The sequence below is a fragment of the Ananas comosus genome, linkage group 2 (assembly GCF_001540865.1).
Source record: "Ananas comosus cultivar F153 linkage group 2, ASM154086v1, whole genome shotgun sequence".
Classification (NCBI taxonomy): domain Eukaryota; kingdom Viridiplantae; phylum Streptophyta; class Magnoliopsida; order Poales; family Bromeliaceae; genus Ananas; species Ananas comosus.
In genome coordinates, this window is record NC_033622.1 from 16,877,966 (window position 1) to 16,896,927 (window position 18,962).

At 40.0% G+C, this 18,962-nt stretch overlaps 2 protein-coding genes across 4 annotated transcripts; both read right to left on the reverse strand.

Annotated features, from left to right (window-relative positions):
• Nucleotides 5,298–15,366, reverse strand: LOC109705981. The gene is made up of 8 exons (XM_020226798.1): nt 14,596–15,366; nt 13,598–13,831; nt 13,307–13,509; nt 12,756–13,197; nt 11,984–12,343; nt 11,500–11,678; nt 8,421–11,402; nt 5,298–8,298 (listed from the first exon to the last, which is right to left on the reverse strand). The coding sequence occupies exons 2-8, from the start codon at nt 13,797–13,799 to the stop codon at nt 5,698–5,700; spliced, it is 6,969 nt and encodes a 2,322-aa protein (XP_020082387.1). The 5' UTR covers nt 13,800–13,831; nt 14,596–15,366; the 3' UTR covers nt 5,298–5,697.
• On the reverse strand, nt 16,571–18,494 carry LOC109726486 (outer envelope pore protein 16-3, chloroplastic/mitochondrial-like). Of its 3 annotated transcripts, none has more exons than XM_020256107.1 (3): nt 18,446–18,494; nt 17,888–18,249; nt 16,571–16,945 (listed from the first exon to the last, which is right to left on the reverse strand). In XM_020256107.1, exons 2-3 carry the CDS (start codon nt 18,222–18,224, stop codon nt 16,797–16,799), a joined length of 486 nt encoding a protein of 161 aa, XP_020111696.1. In that variant the 5' UTR covers nt 18,225–18,249; nt 18,446–18,494; the 3' UTR covers nt 16,571–16,796. The 3 variants fall into 3 exon arrangements, with proteins under 3 accessions (XP_020111696.1, XP_020111689.1, XP_020111679.1); XM_020256100.1 differs by having other exon boundaries at nt 18,424–18,494; XM_020256090.1 differs by having other exon boundaries at nt 18,352–18,491.

An 18,962-nucleotide genomic window follows, 5' to 3' on the forward strand; every position in this document is an offset into this window, starting at 1 on the left:
GCAGACGCCCTAGACTTGTAGAAGCTGGCTTCTTACAATTTTGGTAAGCAGGCAGCCTCGTATAAAGAAAGCTAGCCTCTAACTCCTTACTTGCTTTTAGAGAGACCTTAACGAGGTTTATGTTGAATCTATGTTCTCCCCCCGAACAAAAGCTCTATATTTACAAAGGGAACAAATTGGCTTGTAAGAGGAAACATAGCTTAGGTGCTCCTTGGATGTAATTAAGTAGTGCCTATAGCAATTTAATAGAGTATGTGTATTAGAGTTGTCATGTTTAATTAATTGTTGAAGGACAACGTTTAACGTCAAAGAAAGTAAGGATTACATTAAAAAAAAAATTTTTTTTTTTCTCTTTCTTTTTTATTTCTTGGCGTTTTACTTCTGTTAATTCGTAATTAAACCTTTACTTGTAACCTGTGTTTTGTGATCAGTAAAGAAAATATACTTTGAATGTTACTCAGTTTAAACAAGGCCGTTAACCTGTACGAACTCGGACACATTTGCCGGTAAGTTTTTTTGTGTCTATTGGAGAAAAAAACTCTCTCTTTCTATTATACGATGGGCGAAGCAAATAAAAAAAATCTTTATTTAAATCAACCTTTACATTTAATTAATCCTAAGCTTGAACTCTGGAGCCTATGGTTAGTAGTTTAGGAAACGGCGAACGTGATCTCTGCCAGTCATCGTGCCTATTGAAGAATCATCCTAATTTACGAATGCCTATGTACATTTTTAAGTTTTGGGAAAATTACAACTTTTTGATTCAAGCGATAAATCAAAGGCGAAAAATCGAGTAGTATTTTCCAGTAAAAAGTTTCGCGTACCTTTTTGTTGAAATTCTAGTCCGGTTTATCTGCGATTCTTAATTGAATAAGTGATGATGATGCTTAGTTGTTCACGTAAGTAAGTGCATTAATTGATTTATGCGTTTCATTAATCATAACTTTGGTCGTTTAATTAATTGGACTCTCTCGGTTACTTCCGATTCCGTTCTCATGTGCTTCACTTGAGAGAACGTTCCTTTGTTGGAGGGCATCTTCCTTGGCCCGTGAGGGTGGTACATCACCCCGTTTTCGGAGAAGGGAGCGAAGAGGGAGAGACTACGCTTCCTAGACTTATCACACAACTTCAGCAAAGGGCCCTCCAGCAAGTTGTCGTCGACCTAGAGGCCCCGGGCCGCCGAGTTGGCCAGCGTCGAGAGCGGCTATCGTAGGTAATAGCGGCGTTTCATGTACTTACGCAACCCGGGGCTCCTCGTCGGGTTTAGGCGCTGGTGCTTCAAGAGGCTACTTTCTTACGACGACGACGACGACGTCGTTTAGAGGAGGTGACGAAAAGAGTAGTACTTATAGCGTAAACGATGACAAAACAGGACCATTAGTACGTAGTGCTGTTACCTAAAATGCACAATCGATCGATCGATACTCGAAACATTTGACAATTTGTGGTAAGTAATAATCTAGCTACATGTGAGCACATATTTTGTAGTTCATGATATGTATATACACAAAGTTCGATTTGTGCTCGAGTCGAATTAATTGACATATAATCTACTCGGTTGACTCATCTGAGACTAGTGACTCGGTTAAGAATTCGGTTTGCGATGAATGAATTGACCGGATTTAGTCATTATGTAAACACTCTTTATTATATGACTGTCTGTTTGCAATTATGCCTGACTGGTTGTGATAAAAAAAAATTAAATTCAACAGAAACGATTATTTGATACGTATGTTCGTTTACACCTCTCTCTCTCTCTCTCTCTCTCTCTCTCTCTGAACCTCCAACCTCTGTCATCGTACCATCGACAACGAAGGCCAAGGAGGCTGGTACGTTTCGTGAACGAGGTGGAAGTAGAAGCGTCAATCAATTGTTGAAACTTCTCGTTTTCGTGTGCATGATGTCGATCGATCGAAAGATTACGACACAAGAATTTTCACTTGAAGATGATATATACGAACGTGCGTAGAATCGTTGAGGTACGGTGGGATATATATCTCCTTACAATGGGGTACATATCATATAAGGGACATCGTTAAGACTTAACAACATCAACATGACAAAAAAGAAAAAGAAAAAGAAGAAAAAAAAAAAAAAGACAAAAACGGGGATACTCACAATAAGCATACTGTACACAATGAATACTTAGTTCATGCCTGCGGACGAGAGGTATTTATTTACAAGGCCGTAAAAACTGGCACGTGTACGTACAAGAGGGTGAGCACTAATTATAAAAACTGTCACGTCAATTGGGAAGGTAGAAAGGGGTTTCTCTTTAATGCGACGCGGGTGGTCGGGTACCGTTGAACTTACCCGAGGTAAGTTATTATGAGACTGTGGAAATTTATATTTTTATAAATTGTGGCAAGAAATTATTGAATTCAAAAATCTCATATTGCCAACAAAGTGTACTATAGTCTCGTCGTCCAGAACTCAAGCTCAGTACGGCCCGAAGATTGTATAATTAAAAGAGGGTAAATTGAGTTCGGGTGCAGTACCTAGTTGATTTTTCAGAGCTTGGGTCCGGGTCTGCATTCCTCTTCACAATTTATATCTTTATAAATTGTGGCAAAAAGTTGTCGAATTTAAAAATCTCATGTTGCTAACAAAGTGTGGGAGGAAGGGCTTCCCTAAATTATTTTTCTTATTTCTACGTACAAAGTACGAAGAAGAAGAAAAAAAATTAGTTTACTTTCGTCTTAATTTCGACCTAATTATAGATATAATTAAAAACATAAGAAAACTACACGGGCATAAACATGTTTAGAGAATTAGTATTATATCTGTTTCTAGTTAAAGTCACACGTTTAAAATGTGTTAAAACAGTCGAAAATTATCGCGCACATTGTATAAGTCTTAATTTTTTATTCTTTACGAAACTCATGGATTTTTTACAAGAATTAATTAGTCCAAGATATGTAATACGCCATCCCCAAAATAGCGATCTGATCTACGTGCATAATTCATAAATATAGATTCCGTAAACGAAGACATGAAAATAAAATAAAAAAAAAAAAACGACTTTCTATTCATCGTACGATGGGCGAAGCAAAATAAAGTAAATCTTTATTTGAGTCGGTCTTTATATTTAGTTCATCCTAAGCTTGAACCCTAGAGCCTATAGTTAGTGGTTTGGGAAATGGTGAACGCGATCCCTGTCAGCCAACATAAAAACAAAATTACCAGAATTAATTACTAGAATAACTACTCACTTTAATAGCGTAGGCAACTAGACGCCTCTTTTTTGAACAGAGACATTGTTAGTTGGCTAATGGTTGGATCGTTATGTTCTCTCTACCATTGGTAATTGGAAAGGAAAAGGCATTATATATAATAAAGGTTTGAACTCCGTAGAAAAGAAAATACGGTGTAAACCGATTTTGGTACAATAACATCCGGGTTTGAAATAAGTGATGTTCCACTAAGATTCAGGTTCTAGTGCAATAGGGCGCTTCTCCTCTGTGACGTACATGGTGTACGTATCGTGTAGTATAAAATAAAATCTATTGGTTACGGATTTAGCCATCCACGCTGTATATCATATTATGCTCAGGTTAGAAACTTGTGCACTACAAACTAAGCCTAGTGGACTCAGCCACCTGCATAACAGAACCATGCCTTTGAACACGGTACCGCTAGGTGACCACTTACGCTGTGCACGCTGTGTGGTTAGAAAGAAACAAGGCTTAGAGTTTCGTACCGACCTGACCACCGGTAACGGGTCCACTCATGGCACTTCAAAGGAACCTGCGCACGTTACTAAAAAATAAATAAAAAAATAGGAATTTCTTCAAACGTCGATGGTAAAATATGAGCACCTAAGAGTAAAGCTCGCGTAAAATCAAAAATTAGTTAATCGAATGTTCAATTACAAAGAATAAAGCTCGCGTAAAATCAAAAATTACAAAGTATGTCACAAACCGCGACTTAAATATTTATATACTTTCCTCTTGGGATTTTGGCCATGCTGACTCGAAGGGAATAAACACTCTTATCCACCCCAGGTGAAAAGTAAGTAAAGAGAGAGGGTTTTAAAAAAGAAAAAAAAAAAAGAATCAGATGTTTAAGTAGTGTCCTTGATTCGGATAAAAAAATTATTAATTATATTGTTTTAATTTTAAAATAGTTTATTTATGTTAGATATTATATATTTTTTAGATCTATGTTTTTAATTATTAAAAAAAACAAATATTATTTTGAAATGTTTATGTCATATTTTTTTTTAAATATGTAGGCCACATATCCTATAAGAGTGAATAAGAAGTTCAACTGAAATTGAAATTATATTTATTTTAAAAATTTGTTCTATTTTGATAGATCGATTGTATTCAGGAGTTTAAAATCGTAAAATCAATTTGTTTTAAATAAATATTTTATCGATAGCTAGTTTGATAATTTAAATTAATTGAAAGATTTATTTTAATAATCTTATTAAATTGATACATTCATAATTTAGGAACATAACTATGTTTGGACTCCCCTAGCTGAGGCTCTCAATGAGATGGTTTTAGAGGTCTTTTTAATTTCCTGATATTTGGTCCAGTTCTTATTTATTTAGCTTCTGCAATTTGATATAGAAAATGAAGAAATTAAGTATCTAAAACAATGCAACATCCTTTTCCCATACTGCAGGGGATTGTGAAAGCTAGTGAAATGGATTCATTCAACCTGCCATATTATCAACCTTCCATGGAAGAAGTGAAGATGGTCACCCGAGACGAAGGATCGTTCGATCTCATGGAGGAGCAGGTGTTTGATTTGAACTGGGATGTTGCAAATGGAGGAAATGTAGCAGGGATTATCCGAGCGGTATCCGAATCCATGTTGGCATCTCACTTTGGCGAAACAATAATCGACGAACTATTTTCAAGATTTGCAGCAATTATCGCGGAGCTTCTCCTCAAGGGGAAGTCGAAGTACGTTATTTTCATAACATCTTTCCGGAGGAGAGAATGAGTTCGATCTTGCGTCGAAAATAAAGGGACACGAGCGAATGATTAACTCACCTTCGCCGTCAAATTGAAATGCTTGCTCCCCCTAGTTTGCAATAATAAAGTGTTTGTTGTTGATGATCCAGGAAAAAGAAATATGTAACGTCTTTTCATTATATGACTAGTATCATCAGTAAAATGTTTTCTCATATTTTCGCTTAATGTAGTAATAAAATCCTGCTTCACTTTGCCAACGAATCCTGAATATATTATGACAGTAAGATATCTGCATGGTAAACCGTGTTTCAATGCGTCACCAATATAACAGACACTTGTGTTCAGCAACTAAAAACCTTGGAAAGAAAGTGAATTCCAAACTGATTAGTTTCTTCATTCAAGAGTAGTAGAAGGACAGAGACCTTGATTATTAATCTGGTAAACAGTAGAGAGACATTTATCGACTGTAAAATGTATCAACAAGCCAAAAAAGAGCTTTTAAGTAGAAGCTTCTTCGCCCTGCTTCAGCAAAACCCTGAAAGGACTGAGATGAAAAAGTTCTAAGAGCTTCTTCAAACATCTCCAATCGGGGAGCCGAGCCAAGCATACTCTTGGCGCACATACTACTAAGGAAGAGCAATTACATCAAACCTCACTCGTGTATGTATATATATATATATATATATAGAGAGAGAGAGAGAGAGAGAGAGAGAGGATATAATAGCTACTGCAGAAGACCACATATCTATTATCACAATCATAATTCTATTCATCTAGACCTCACTATCTCTTCTTTCATGGCTAGGGAAAGCGCCCCGAGGCTGCCACCGCACTCCACCCTCACCCCGGGCATGACCACGGCTTTACTCCCAACAAACCCACCTTCCCCAATCCTGATCTTGCCAAATTTCACATTACCCCCTTCCCCTTCATAAATATGCCCGAAAAGGACGGCTCCCCTCCCAACAGCTCCGCCCCTCTCAATCTCCACCATCTCAGGGTTCAACAAAGCCTCCATGCTGTCGACGTAAGCTCCTTGGTCCACTTCAATATTTGATCCCATCAGCCTCATCCACACAGTAAACAGCAAAGAGCCACAAGTCATCTCCATGAAATAATCTCCAACCACAGTCCTTAGAGCCTGCCACACAGTGTCCATGAACACACCCCAGCTCCATATTAATACTGTCTCGCCTTCTCTCTTGCTCCCCACAAGAACCCACTTAGCCATAACACAGATAAATGAAGCCAGAATTCCCGATGAGACCCAAAAGAGAGGCAGAAGCCAATGCCATGCTATGTTTGTTGCGGCTCTCATGACGAAAATCCCATGAAGCGGCGCGAAGATCACTAGACCAAGGGCAAAGTGCGGTAGAAAGGTCTGGAGCAAAGGCTGGAAGAAACTAGCCCAAAGGGTTTGGTACCAAGTTCTCGCTAGCGTCACTTTATCATCACCTACTTCGTTTGTCGATGTTGGCGTGGCCATTGGGCAGCCGGAGAGGTCAATCTTAGCATCGGATTGTTCTAGGAAGCTCCTCCATGCTAGTGGGAGAGGTTCGGCATTCCTTATGCGCTGGCATATCTCGTAGACCAATGAGCGGCCGTGATCGATCGATGCGCTCTGCGAGCTTGATGTCGCCCTAATGACGTCCACCTCTTTGCAACGTAGGAACGGGTTGAACTCCAGCATCTCCGACTCCTCTGGTGAAAGATTTTGCTCGATGGTGATCTCTCCAATGTCCATGTAGGGGAATTCTGTCACATCCCACGGTCTAGTGCAGTCGAGAGCAACCTCTCTGTCAGCCTCATCTAACGGAACTGCCCTGAGTTGGAGTTGTAGAACATAATGGACACCCTCAGATGAATCTACCCGTTTGCGGAAATCATCTGCAAGAAAGAGCAAAGGGCGACAGTCATCCTCTTCTCGCGGTATCGCGCCGGTTTCTGGAGGGAGGATCCCCTTGGGCACAACTCGACCTGAATCTTCGCTGATCTTGGGGTCAAGTGGGCGAAGTTTGAATTTCACATACATCTCCTGCCCATCTTCAAATCTTAGCAATCGACAAAAGTTTGAATAGTAATGGAGCTCGGTATATGAATTTGTGTCCCTTAGAGAGCCCCACACAGCATCGCGAATGTGGGGTGCCCGCTTCACATGCTGCTCTCTGGCAGGAAGGCCACACACCAACCAGGTGGCAAAATCGGAAATTGTTCGTGCATAGAATGCTTCACCCGTCTTCAAGGTTAGATCGAGGAGAGGTTCTTTCTCGCCTTCTTCTGATAATATGCGAAGGGCGGCACCCCGTGCATCGAGTCTTGCATCATCATCGGCGCTCAGGCTGTTGCTATGCCGGATAACCACTGGAAAAGACCTGCCACAATCAAATACCTTGTGTTTGGGTAATCCAGGAATATCTCTGTACAGCTTTAAGGTACCCCACCCGCTTACGCCGATCCTGTGGAAATACCTTGAGTTAACTTTCATGGTTGTGATGGCAAGATTACCCGCAAGATTCCCGAGGATTTTCTTGTATAATGGGTCCATCTCTTCAATTCTATCATCTGAAGCATGTAATGTATTCTTAACCATTGTTGGGGTATGAGAACCCATGTAGATGCCACCCCTTTGGAGAAGAGAGTTCACAGGTGCAATTGAAAGAGCTCCAAGAATAACATCATTTTGCAGAACGGAACTTGGTAGAATCAAGCTCTCACTTCCAACTACACAGTTCTTTTGCACCTCTATTGGAGAACTAATGAACCCCTTTGATGAATAGAACCCAGTAACAATATGGCTGAAATCACCTAGATGAACTCCATCGCCAATAGAGATCAGTTTCGGATTGGTGACCGGACTGATAGCCCTAATGGAGCAATGGCGGCCAACCTTCGACCCAAGAAGTCGGAGATACATGCAAAAGGCTTCCGTTCCAGAGAGGAGCTTTGCAAATCTGAGGTGACAAGAAACATTTATCTGACGAAGAAGCCATGCTGTCATGTGGGTTTGGTCACTCCCCTTTTTTGGAGCAAGGAGAAGGTTTGCACTGCTAGTAAAAAGGCTGAGGATGATGCCATGAGAAAGATAGGCCATGGCGACGAAAAGAGCAGTAAGTATTGGACTACATGGTATCTCATTAATAAGGACGGCATATGTGGTGATGATGGCAGGTAACCAATGGAAAGCACCGGCAACACATACAAAGGAAAAGTGGTGAAGTGAAGGAGAAGCTCCAGAGAAGTGTATGTAGAATAGATAGAGAACAGCAGCAGAAAGAGAGCTGAGATAACCGACTGCATAGATGCCCATGAAGTGATATATTAAAGTTAACATTTCGGGCAATTTCTCTTCGGATTCACTTGTCGTTCCTTCCTGCACATGAAGGATTCAAATTGAATGCCAATTTTAAAATCAACTTCAAAGAACTCATACTGGTTAGTAATGCCTAACTTAGGGAGGGAAAAAGGGACTAGAAAATAAATGATCAACATTACCTTTTGAATATTAGCAGCCCTCTCAGATCTGTATATAGGCTTCCCTGCCTCGGTTTTTTGCAGTGGTGGGACCTCAGCGCCATCTCCAACTGCACTTCCTTTCTGCATTACTGCGTAAGGACCAACAGAGGAATTGCAGCCTATTTTAACTGGTTGAAAGCTCACAACTTGATTTCTAACTTCATGACTTTGGATCAACACGCCCTCTCCAATCACAGATCCTCCTCCAACAGACACCAAGGATGGATCAGTGATATCGACAGTGTCGATCAAAACAGATGGCCCGATTCGTGCTCCAAGCATCTCAAACCAGAAATTCAGATACACTGTCCCTCTTAGGTGAACGGCAAGAACTTTTCCAGCCAACTCTTGAGCTTTGTTTAGCGCCCACCACTTCACAAAGTCAATAGACCAGATGGAAATCTCAGGCATGAGAACATAATTTGGCTGAAGGAACGAGTTTCCGAAAAAAGAAATGGAAAGGCAGGTTAGGAAGATATACAAGATCCAAACAAGAGGCGATAGAACCATAGAAACAAGGTAAAACAGCACAGATGTTTCCTTGATGGGAGCAAGAGAGAGAAAACTCTGAAACGTAGAAATCGAGAGGCAAGCAGGGAGAATAAGGATGAAAGAAATATAGATAAGAGAGAGAACTTGGAGGAACCCAATACCCAATTTTTGAATTCGTGGGGTGTTGAACTCTGCTTGAAGAAATTCGTTCCCGACCTCCAATTGGTAAGATTGGGATCCAGAGGAGGGTGATTGAGACTTCATAAGCAGATTCTCTGAAAAGCTTGCTAAATCTGATATACAAGTTGCCGTGAAAATGTCCACAGCTCCAACTGGAATGCCAAGATAATCTGACAGCTTCTGAGCTGCTCTTACCACCCCGATTGAATCAATTCCATAAGAAACCAGGCTTTCAGTAGGAGAAATTTTTTCGATAGGAATCCCTGTTTGCTCTGACACTAACCCTCTTAGAAATTCAGTAATTTCCTTCATGCTTTTTCCGGCATTATGTGGTTGAGGACAAGGAGACAGATTAGTACTTTTCTGCAAAGATGCTTTCTTTCTCTCCGTTGCAGTTCCTGTAGTGAGCGACCGAAAGAGAGACCTTTTACCAGAATCTGCAAGGCTCAAACTATTATCAGTAAATTGTTTAAGGCACTCAAATCTTCGTATTTTCCCTGAAGTAGTCTTGCACATGGTTCTTGGCTTAATAAGCTTCACAGAAGCAACGGAGAGACCGTGTTCCTCTGCAACCCGTGTTTTGATTTGGTCAACAATCTCCTCATTATCTGGTTTGCCTTCTTTAATTTCTGCAATCACAACAACTCCGACCTGATCGGAAGCTTCTGGAAGTGAAATCCCCTTCGAGATCAGAACTTCTTCTGCAACACCAATCACTGCGCAGCCGCCAGGGCGTAGAAACTCTGATGAACTTTCTACGGTCTTTTCCACATCAGCAGGGTAGATATTTCTCCCAGCAACAATAATTAGATCTTTTATTCTCCCTGTAATAAAAAGTTTCCCATCAATAATCCTTCCGAGATCTCCTGTTCTTGTGAATTTCTTGCCAGGATGGGACTCAAGCTCATTGTAAAATGTTTTCTGGCTCTGTTCTTGATTCCCCCAGTACCCAATTCCGGCACTAGGACTGCTGATCCATATCTCCCCCTCTTTCCCACACTCTTTATGCTCGTTAAGGGTCTCTGGGTCAATGATTCTAATATCCACATCCAAAGAATTTGAATCGACGTAGCCACAGCACACTCTACCTTGCCAATCTACAAAAACTGGTTTGGCTTCTCCAAAAGCACAGCTAACAAATACACAGTTCTCAGCCAGACCATATCCAGGAGCCATAACTTCTTGAGAAAGCCCGAAAGGTTGACAGATCTCGATGAATCTTTTCAGCGTTTTCTGCCTCACCGGTTCAGCGGCAACCATGAGAAAGACCATAGAGGACAGGTCGTAGGCTCGTGCCATGCCTTTTTCATTTTCAAGCCTTCGAATTACTAGCTCGAATGCAAAGTTAGGGCCTGCACTATGAGTTGCACCATACTTGCTCATTGTTTCAAGCCATAGGAGTGGATTTCTTATAAATGTCATGGGGGAGAAGAGAACGGCTGTTCCTCCGCTGACCAGGGCAGTAAAAAGGCCTCCTATCAAACCCATATCATGATACTGAGGAAGCCAACTAACAAGAATAGTCCTCGAGCTACTCTTGTATCTCTTTCGCATCATCTTCACATTGTGAGCGAGCCCACCATGAGTAATCATCACGCCCTTCGCGTCTCCTGTGGAACCCGATGTGAACTGAAGAAAGCACAGGTCATTCGGTTGGGGTTCAATAACTGAAGCTGCATTCTCTAAAGAATTCTTACTAGTTTTGTAGCTCTTTATCCATGAATCCGTGTGTATCCAAGGAAGGTCAGGCCAACGACCCGAAGATTTCTGATTGCTCTTTGCTAAGGAAACAATATTCTTGACGAAGCCGGCGCGAACAGCTGCATGGTATGAAGAGGTGGATAGAATTGCTACAGCTTCACATGCCTTGGAGATGTTCTCGATCTTGAGGAGAGCTTGTCCACCCCTCTGCAGCGGATCAGGGGGCAAAACAGGAACAGGAATGATGTTAGCCCGGATGCACCCGAAGAATGCATCGACGAACTCCAAGCCGGGGAGGTAGACAAGAAGAGCTCGATCGCCTGGTTTGAAAATAGGTTTGGAACCCGTCAATAAGTTGTGGGCAATGTGAGATGCATTGCTATGAAGCTCAGCATAGGTCCTCTGGTTCATCACCTGCCCTTCTTCATTAATCCAAGTGTAGATGGTTTTGTTTTCAGTGATTTTATGAGTTCCCCAGAACTTTAAGTAACTTTCTAGGGAGGGTAAATCAGGGAATTCCATTCCTGGGAGTTCATCCAGGTCTCTGGGAGAACAAGGCTTGAGATTGGAAGAAAGAGGAAACAGTCTCTGCACAAAAGATGGTCTAATTATATAAATGAAATGACTGAGACATAAAATTAACTGAAAGTTTTCTGAGAGAAAATCGAGAGATAAAACGAGGTACCTTAGCATAAGGAAACACCGGCACCTCATTATCATTGCCAAAGTGTTTACAGACCATAGCCATGGCATATGATGAATTTCGCTCCGTAAGCTCAAATGCCATTAACCCTCCAACGTAATATGTATTCTGAAAGCCTTGAAGTTCACTCTCCAGCCTTTCATAAAACCCATTTTTCATATCTGTATATAAAATAAATCAACCCATAATGTGTAACAAGAATATACTAACATTTTTTTTTTTCAAAACTATGAATAATCAAATACTGTTTAGAGGATTTTACATATACATGTTCTTGCAAAATCATCTTCTTCTATATATAACCCTGTAAAATCTAAATTTTCAGATATACCCCTCAATTCCTCAATTGTGCAATTTCTTACAAAAATGTCCTTATCATCCATTGAGTTCATGGAAAAATGATAATAGTATTTCTGTAGAAATTTTTGAAGGGCATGATTCTGTAGATTAAGGTCAACTAACAGACCTTCATCGCTGACATGTGGAAAGTACTTAAATCTTCGCTGCAAAAGCACTTTATCAACCGTGCCTCCCATAGACTTAACAACATTGATCACCCGTTGTGTCACAGCTGGACCCCGAATGTCATTCGAGTTACCATAAGACCAAAACAGAAAAATGTCTGTGTCAGCGAAAAACTTCTGCATTGCCACAGGATACCCAATTGTGGAAGGATCTTCCATGAACTCCCCAAAGTAATAAAAGCCCATAGGCATATGCTCTAATCCTTTGATCGTAGCAACAGTCGTGTAGTAGTCTATAGTCCGCACCTTACTGAATAGCTCCTTTTCCAGTTCATTTAACTCCACCACTGCACCATTCTCAGCTGAAGGCAATGCAAATCTCGTAATTAGAATAAATAAAGATATAATCAGCAACAAAGTGCCCTGAGGTTTGACCTTAATTCAATTTCGGCGTTATAGCAACAAATTAGTCCTTGAAGTTTGTTATGCATAACAATTAAAATTTTCTGTTAACCTATAATATAAACAAAGGTACCACACCAGCACCATAGTGGACTCTGCTCTGTTGAATTTGAAACACAGGATGAAGATGAAATTAGGATCAAACTGCAGCATTTAACTGGTAAAAATTAAACTTTGACAACATAATTGAAATCAAAACAAACTTTGGGAATTAATTGCAACTCAAGGATGAAATTGAATTCTTAAGAAAACTTTGGAACTAAGTTTGTAATCGATCCATAAAACAAGTTTTTATATATCAGCTGTGCTTACCGGTTAATGTTGAAGATCTATAGGTGTTTCCGTTCCTGAAAGCAATAGCACCAGACAAAATAATTTTATCGAATTCCAAAACTTTCTCTTCACCATCGGCATTCTTGACAACTAAACAAGCACCAAAGTTATCACGCTTGACCTTTAATACCTCTGTATTGCAAAGGACTTCAAACGGTAAAGATCGGCCAAGTTTTTCCCACATGCTTGTGTATCCGCCCTTGAAACGTCGGATTTTCCCAGCCATAGAAGTTCTAGTAAATTCTTGAATGTAAGCATATGGCATGTCCTGAACAAACCCATACCCAGAAGCAGTATAACCATAGGACACCGATTTAGGCACAGAGTTGATGCCGTGTTGCTTCAGAAAGTCGAGTGTTAAATCAGATGCAACATCGCTCAGTGCACGAATCCCTATTTGGCCAGACTTATTTGCCTCATCCTACAGAAGATTGAAGCATTGTTAAATCATTGCATGCAATTTATTAACATAGCAATAGATATATATATAGATTAGATTAGTGAAGATAAATTTGCAAACAGTAACTAACCTGTAGTTTTAAAGTGAGCGAGATCATAGATACATAGTCATCAGCAACCTCCATGTCTCTATAATTTCCGGTGTGGCTATCAATAAGAGCAAGCTTGTGAGAATCCATCTCTTCGAATTCTGCCCCTACTTCCTTTGCTAGGTGAGTTATGACAGGGGCACTGTTTGCGGCAATTACTTGACCACCCAAATCGTAAACTTTTCCTGCATAAAAACATAAAATTAACAAAATACAGGGCTAAGAAGAAAATCTAAAGGAAGTTGGTAACGATATGCCGACTATATTTCTCACCTTCAATATCGACGGACTCGCACATGCCAGCGACCGTACGGCATTTCTCAAACACAGTTACATTACAATAGCCTAACTTAGCCAGTGCATAGGCAGTTGATAGACCACTCGGGCCTGCTCCGACAATGGCTATTCTAGTTTCCACCGGAAAGCCGGGATGTAACTTTAAGAACTGATCATCTATTGATTTCCTTGGATCCATGGTCCTCCAAGTGAGGTCTCCGGTAAAATAACCTATCAGAATCCAATTGAAAGTAAGCAATCAGATCTCCTGCTTCATCCATATGTACATGAATTATTTTCTTTGTGACTTTGAACAATAGCTAGGTTTCATAGAACATCACAAACAAGGTTTGTAAAACAATTCACCAAGCATAACATAGTTCCCTATGGGGAAAACTGGATGCGATAATCTATGTAATCTAAGTCTTAATATGTTGAATGAGCAAGCTCTGCTGTCTCCAAAAACAACTATATGATAGGCTCTGTACTTTTTTATTTTTTGAGTTAATAAAAAACAAGATAATTCAAATTTACTTCCACATTTAGAACTATAATAGAAGAATTTTAAAAAGCAAATTTTAATTTTTTTTTAAACAAAAAATAAATCAGACATGGAAGTACACCAGATATCAGGACTACGTAACACACTCACTGCAGCAACATTGGCTTATTAAACAAAAGCAAAAAAATGCTCTTCAAGAATCACAAAAACCAATCTTTCTCACAAAAAAAAATAAAAAACCAAACAAACAAACAGAAGCCAAATTTCTAGGCAAAATTTCTAAAACCGTACCTGGAAAAATCTCATTGAAGAAGCATTTAATTTAATCACACATTACATCCTTTCTTTGGAAATAAAAGTAAAAAAAAAAAAAAAAAAAAAAAAAAAAAAAAAAAAAAAAAAAAAAAACAGATCTTTTATAATACAACTGAAAAGAACACGAAAGAGGTTACAACGAATCATAAGGGAGGGAGGAGGAGGGATGGCGCGATACCGGTCTTGTTGAACTGGGCTTGGCGCCAAATGGTGGGATCCGAGCGGGCCAGGTGACGTATCGCCTGTTCCTCCACGGCCCACCCCGCTGATCTCACCCCCGCATTTAAACCCTAAAGATGCCATCTTGTTCCAACCGAGAAACGACAAAGCGGTGCCCGACACTCGGCGAGTAACCGGAGCGCTTGAGATATTCCCCCCGTTATTCCCAGTTACCATGCTCGGTAAATCCGCCATTAGAATAATGGGGATAAGAATAAACCCCGGATCTAATAGAACATGAGCGAGGAGACAATCCGTAGCTATCCGGGGCGAGGGAATTAGGGATCTTTGGATACCTACGATGCCATCGTTGTGGTCGGAGCTCGGAGTGGATTCAAAATGGCGGACGTAGAGAAGAGAAGGGGAGAGGGGATTACTACGTTGGCTTCTTCTTAATAAGATCGATTTGGTTGGAACTGGGCAGGGGAATAAAGGAGAGATTTTTGGATCCGAACCCCACTCCACGGGATCAGATCCGAGGAGAATTTTGAGGAGAGGAATCGTCCGAATAAAGAATTAGGGTTTCCGAGGAGGAGAACGAACGAGCGAAATGAAATAATTATCATCAACATTAACAACAACAACAATAATAATAATAATAATAATAATAATAATGTTTCCCGCGCGCTACTCGGACATGAACGGTCCTCCGCAACAGTATTATCTCTCGCATGTGAGAAATTGCTTTTGAAATGCGGGATATTATTGCTTGCACCCGGTTCACTGTAAGCACTAAGCAGATATGTTCTCCAACCCTTTGTCTAATTGTCTGTGTATATATATATATATATCTTTGCCAAATCATTCAACTTACTACTAAGAAAAAAAAAGAAAGTACCGTATGGTGAGGGAAGATGGGTTAAATTATTGGAGAATGCACAATTTGCATGCAATAATTTTTTTCTTTCTTTAAATTATATCATTTNTAATTTAAAGAAAGAAAAAAATTATTGCATGCAAATTGTGCATTCTCCAATAATTTAACCCATCTTCCCTCACCATACGGTACTTTCTATACTTTTTTTGATTAAAAAGTATAGAAAGTACCGTATGGTGAGGGAAGATGGGTTAAATTATTGGAGAATGCACAATTTGCATGCAATAATTTTTTTCTTTCTTTAAATTATATCATTTTGTACGAGTTACTTCAACATACTTCAACAAGTATTTATAACATTTCTCGCTCTAGATAAAATATCTAACATTTATATTTATTTTCATATGTTTTGATTGCTACATAGACAATGGCATTGCTTGCATTAAAAAAGAAGAAGAAGTTTTGTTTAATTTAGGTTCGTTGATTTAGCCATCTTGTGAAAGAGAAGTTAGTTATTAAAGAAACTCCGGTTGTTTCAGAATAATATTTAATAAAACATCGGATTAGTCAAACCTTTGGAATATACTGGAGAAGTCACGACAAATGAGTATGGAATTTATTTTCTTTTGACCCAAATGATTAGTGGCTCAGCTCAAGACGACCACAGTACAATATTTATATATTCTTCCATATCACAAAATTATGGAGAGAGACATGAGCCACTTTGCCTTCTTTTTTTTTTTCCTTTTTTTTTTTTTGGCAATTCAACTTTGTTATATCTTTGGAACAAATTAAGTTACTAATGCCTCAAGATTACAAATTCGACATTAGTCAGAATTAACAAATGACTAGTATTTTTCACAAAATCGACAATGTGCTTGCTACTAATAGCAAGGATGTAAGAGTTACGAGCCATAACGGAGTGGTACGTACTACTAGGGGATTTGAAGATGCTGTCCGTATGAATTGTTAGAATAATACGGGTGGTTTTTAATTGGATCACCAAAATATCAAATGAATTTGTGGTTGAAAGAGTTTGTGGGAACTAAGTTATACATACACAAGGGAGAAGTACATGCAACATCAAAACGGGCATAACACTCCTGAGACGAAAAGAGACCAATGCAACAAGCTAGCCATCATCATCATTATCAACGAAGAGAATACAAATGCGCTTCAGTCCTAACGAACAAGAACAACTATTCAGCGCCGAAACAGTAATTAGTTTTACAGACAAGCATATATGTACTCTCAGATGTGAAACTGTAGTACTGTCGCGAGTATCAAGAACCTGCACACTATATGCAAGATGAGTATCAGGAGCTCGCGCTCTCTATGCAAGATTATTGAGTAGCAGGCGGCTTTCTTCCGGTGGTGTAAGGATAGTACTCTTTACCCGTGTCCACTCTTGTTGTCCGACCCCCGATATCGAGCACTGCGGAAGTGAACGCGAGACAAGACCCTGCAGAAATGGCTGTTTGAATGCTTCTTCCTGCCAACATAGTTAAACTTTTTCAAATTAGATAAATGTAGCATTCATACCCCACGCCGAAATTGGATAAATATCAACATGAAAGACGCGAGGAGTTTTTCTTGGGTACTAAAGAAATTCTAACTAATTGTTTATTTTAGAAGGTTTAGTTCTATAGCCTAGACTTATGACAATTGTTAACATTTTTTATGGATTATTCCATCAATGAACCAAATATTCCATTAGATTAGGGAATTTTGAGTGTTGCACAAAGCTCTACGTGTATAGACAAATCTCAGCGACCATACCGGCAATTGCATCCAAACACCAACATCACATGGAAAAAGATGGGAAGAGGTTATAAATTACCCAACAAAAATAAATAATTGGAAACATGACAACTGGTTTCTAGCCTAATTAATTAATTAATACTAGATAGATTAAATTAGCCGTGAACCGCTGCACTATGATCGATCTGCTTATCCACTACCATCAGGAGCAACCAAACATAACTAACTACAAAATTATTAAACAAACATGACAATACAGAAGCTATAAATTTATTGTCCTAAGCCTGCTAATCATGTGTAGACAGAAAAGTTTCAGCCACAGAAACCGTAAAATGCGAACTAACCAATACTTTCACCCATCTGATCGATAAATTTCCGAACATTTTAGAGTTTTTACGGCATGAATTATCTCGCGCACACAGAATTAAAACAATGCGGTTTAGGAGCCGCCACAAATTTCTTCATTTCTCTAGGTAGAAATGACAAAAGCAAATTAGCAACTTAAACAGTTTCGAATTTCCTGATGTAACAAATCAAAGTTTAGGGACTGCAATTAATCACGAGCAGTAGTTTACTAGATTTGGGACTAACAAATGTTATAACTTAACCTTACAATTCTACAGAATTATACTTGCTAACAAAGGGTGGAATTGCACGGAGGACATTGTTATACCTTTGTATCCGTGAACGGTGGCTCCGGCGACGAAAGCACCGACGGCGCCATTGATGAAGTCCCTCTTCATCCGGTGCTTCTGCATCAGCTGCTCCACGCCGATGTAGACGCCTCCGATGGCGGCGAAGGTGAGGCCGTAGGTGCCGCACATCCTCAGCGTCCGGATCAAGCCCGGGAGCGCCACCTTCCGCTCCACGCGCGGCACGTCGTACCACGTCGCCACCACCGTGCCCCAGATCGTCCCCGCCGCCAACCCCGTCGTCGCCCCCTTGATCGTCTTCATCACCGCCGAATCCTCCTCCTCCCCCGCCCAATCGTCGAGCTCCGCTTCGTCCATTACGGAATCGCCTCTTATGCTCGAGCTAAATCAAATGGAATCGATCAAAAAATGTGGAAAGATCATCTGAGAACACTAGTTCGAAGAGAAATTTTTTTTAAAAAAAGATCGGGAAATCGCAACAAACGCTGATTCTGAAGTCGGAAACAAGATCAATTCTCAAGATGATGCAGAATTAATTTGGAAATTCGAAAATTACAATGGTAGAGATTTTTATTAACTAAACGATCGCCTGGGGTGACGAGCTCTCTCGAACTCTGTCGAGCTCGACGAGTCCCCCAGCAATCTCTAAAAACCCACGTGACTAAATTACCGAAATGCCCTCTGGTCGTTCGACAGAGGGACCGTGGTGGGAGAAGTAACTTTCGACCGTCTGATCGTTATCGTAAGGCCGCATTTGTCAGCGGCAGCCTCTTACTTTTTCCCTCCATAGAAATTGGACCTCCGTGTATAAAATTGTGGATTGCGCCCATCATAAAGCTACGGGAAATGGGCTTATAAAGAGCCTTATTAACTTATTCAGAAAAAAAAAATATCTTTGAATTAAAGGAATAAAAGATTATAAGAGGTTACAAATTGAAAAAACGGAAGTGATTTTCTGCGTTATTTTTATCAATTAAATTGAATATGTTTTCAAGTAATGGAAGTGCGATCGTTGTTAACTGTTAGTAATTGATATATACGTTAGCGGGCCACATCTTATTGGGACGGGTCCAGTACGAACCGGCCCAAAATCAA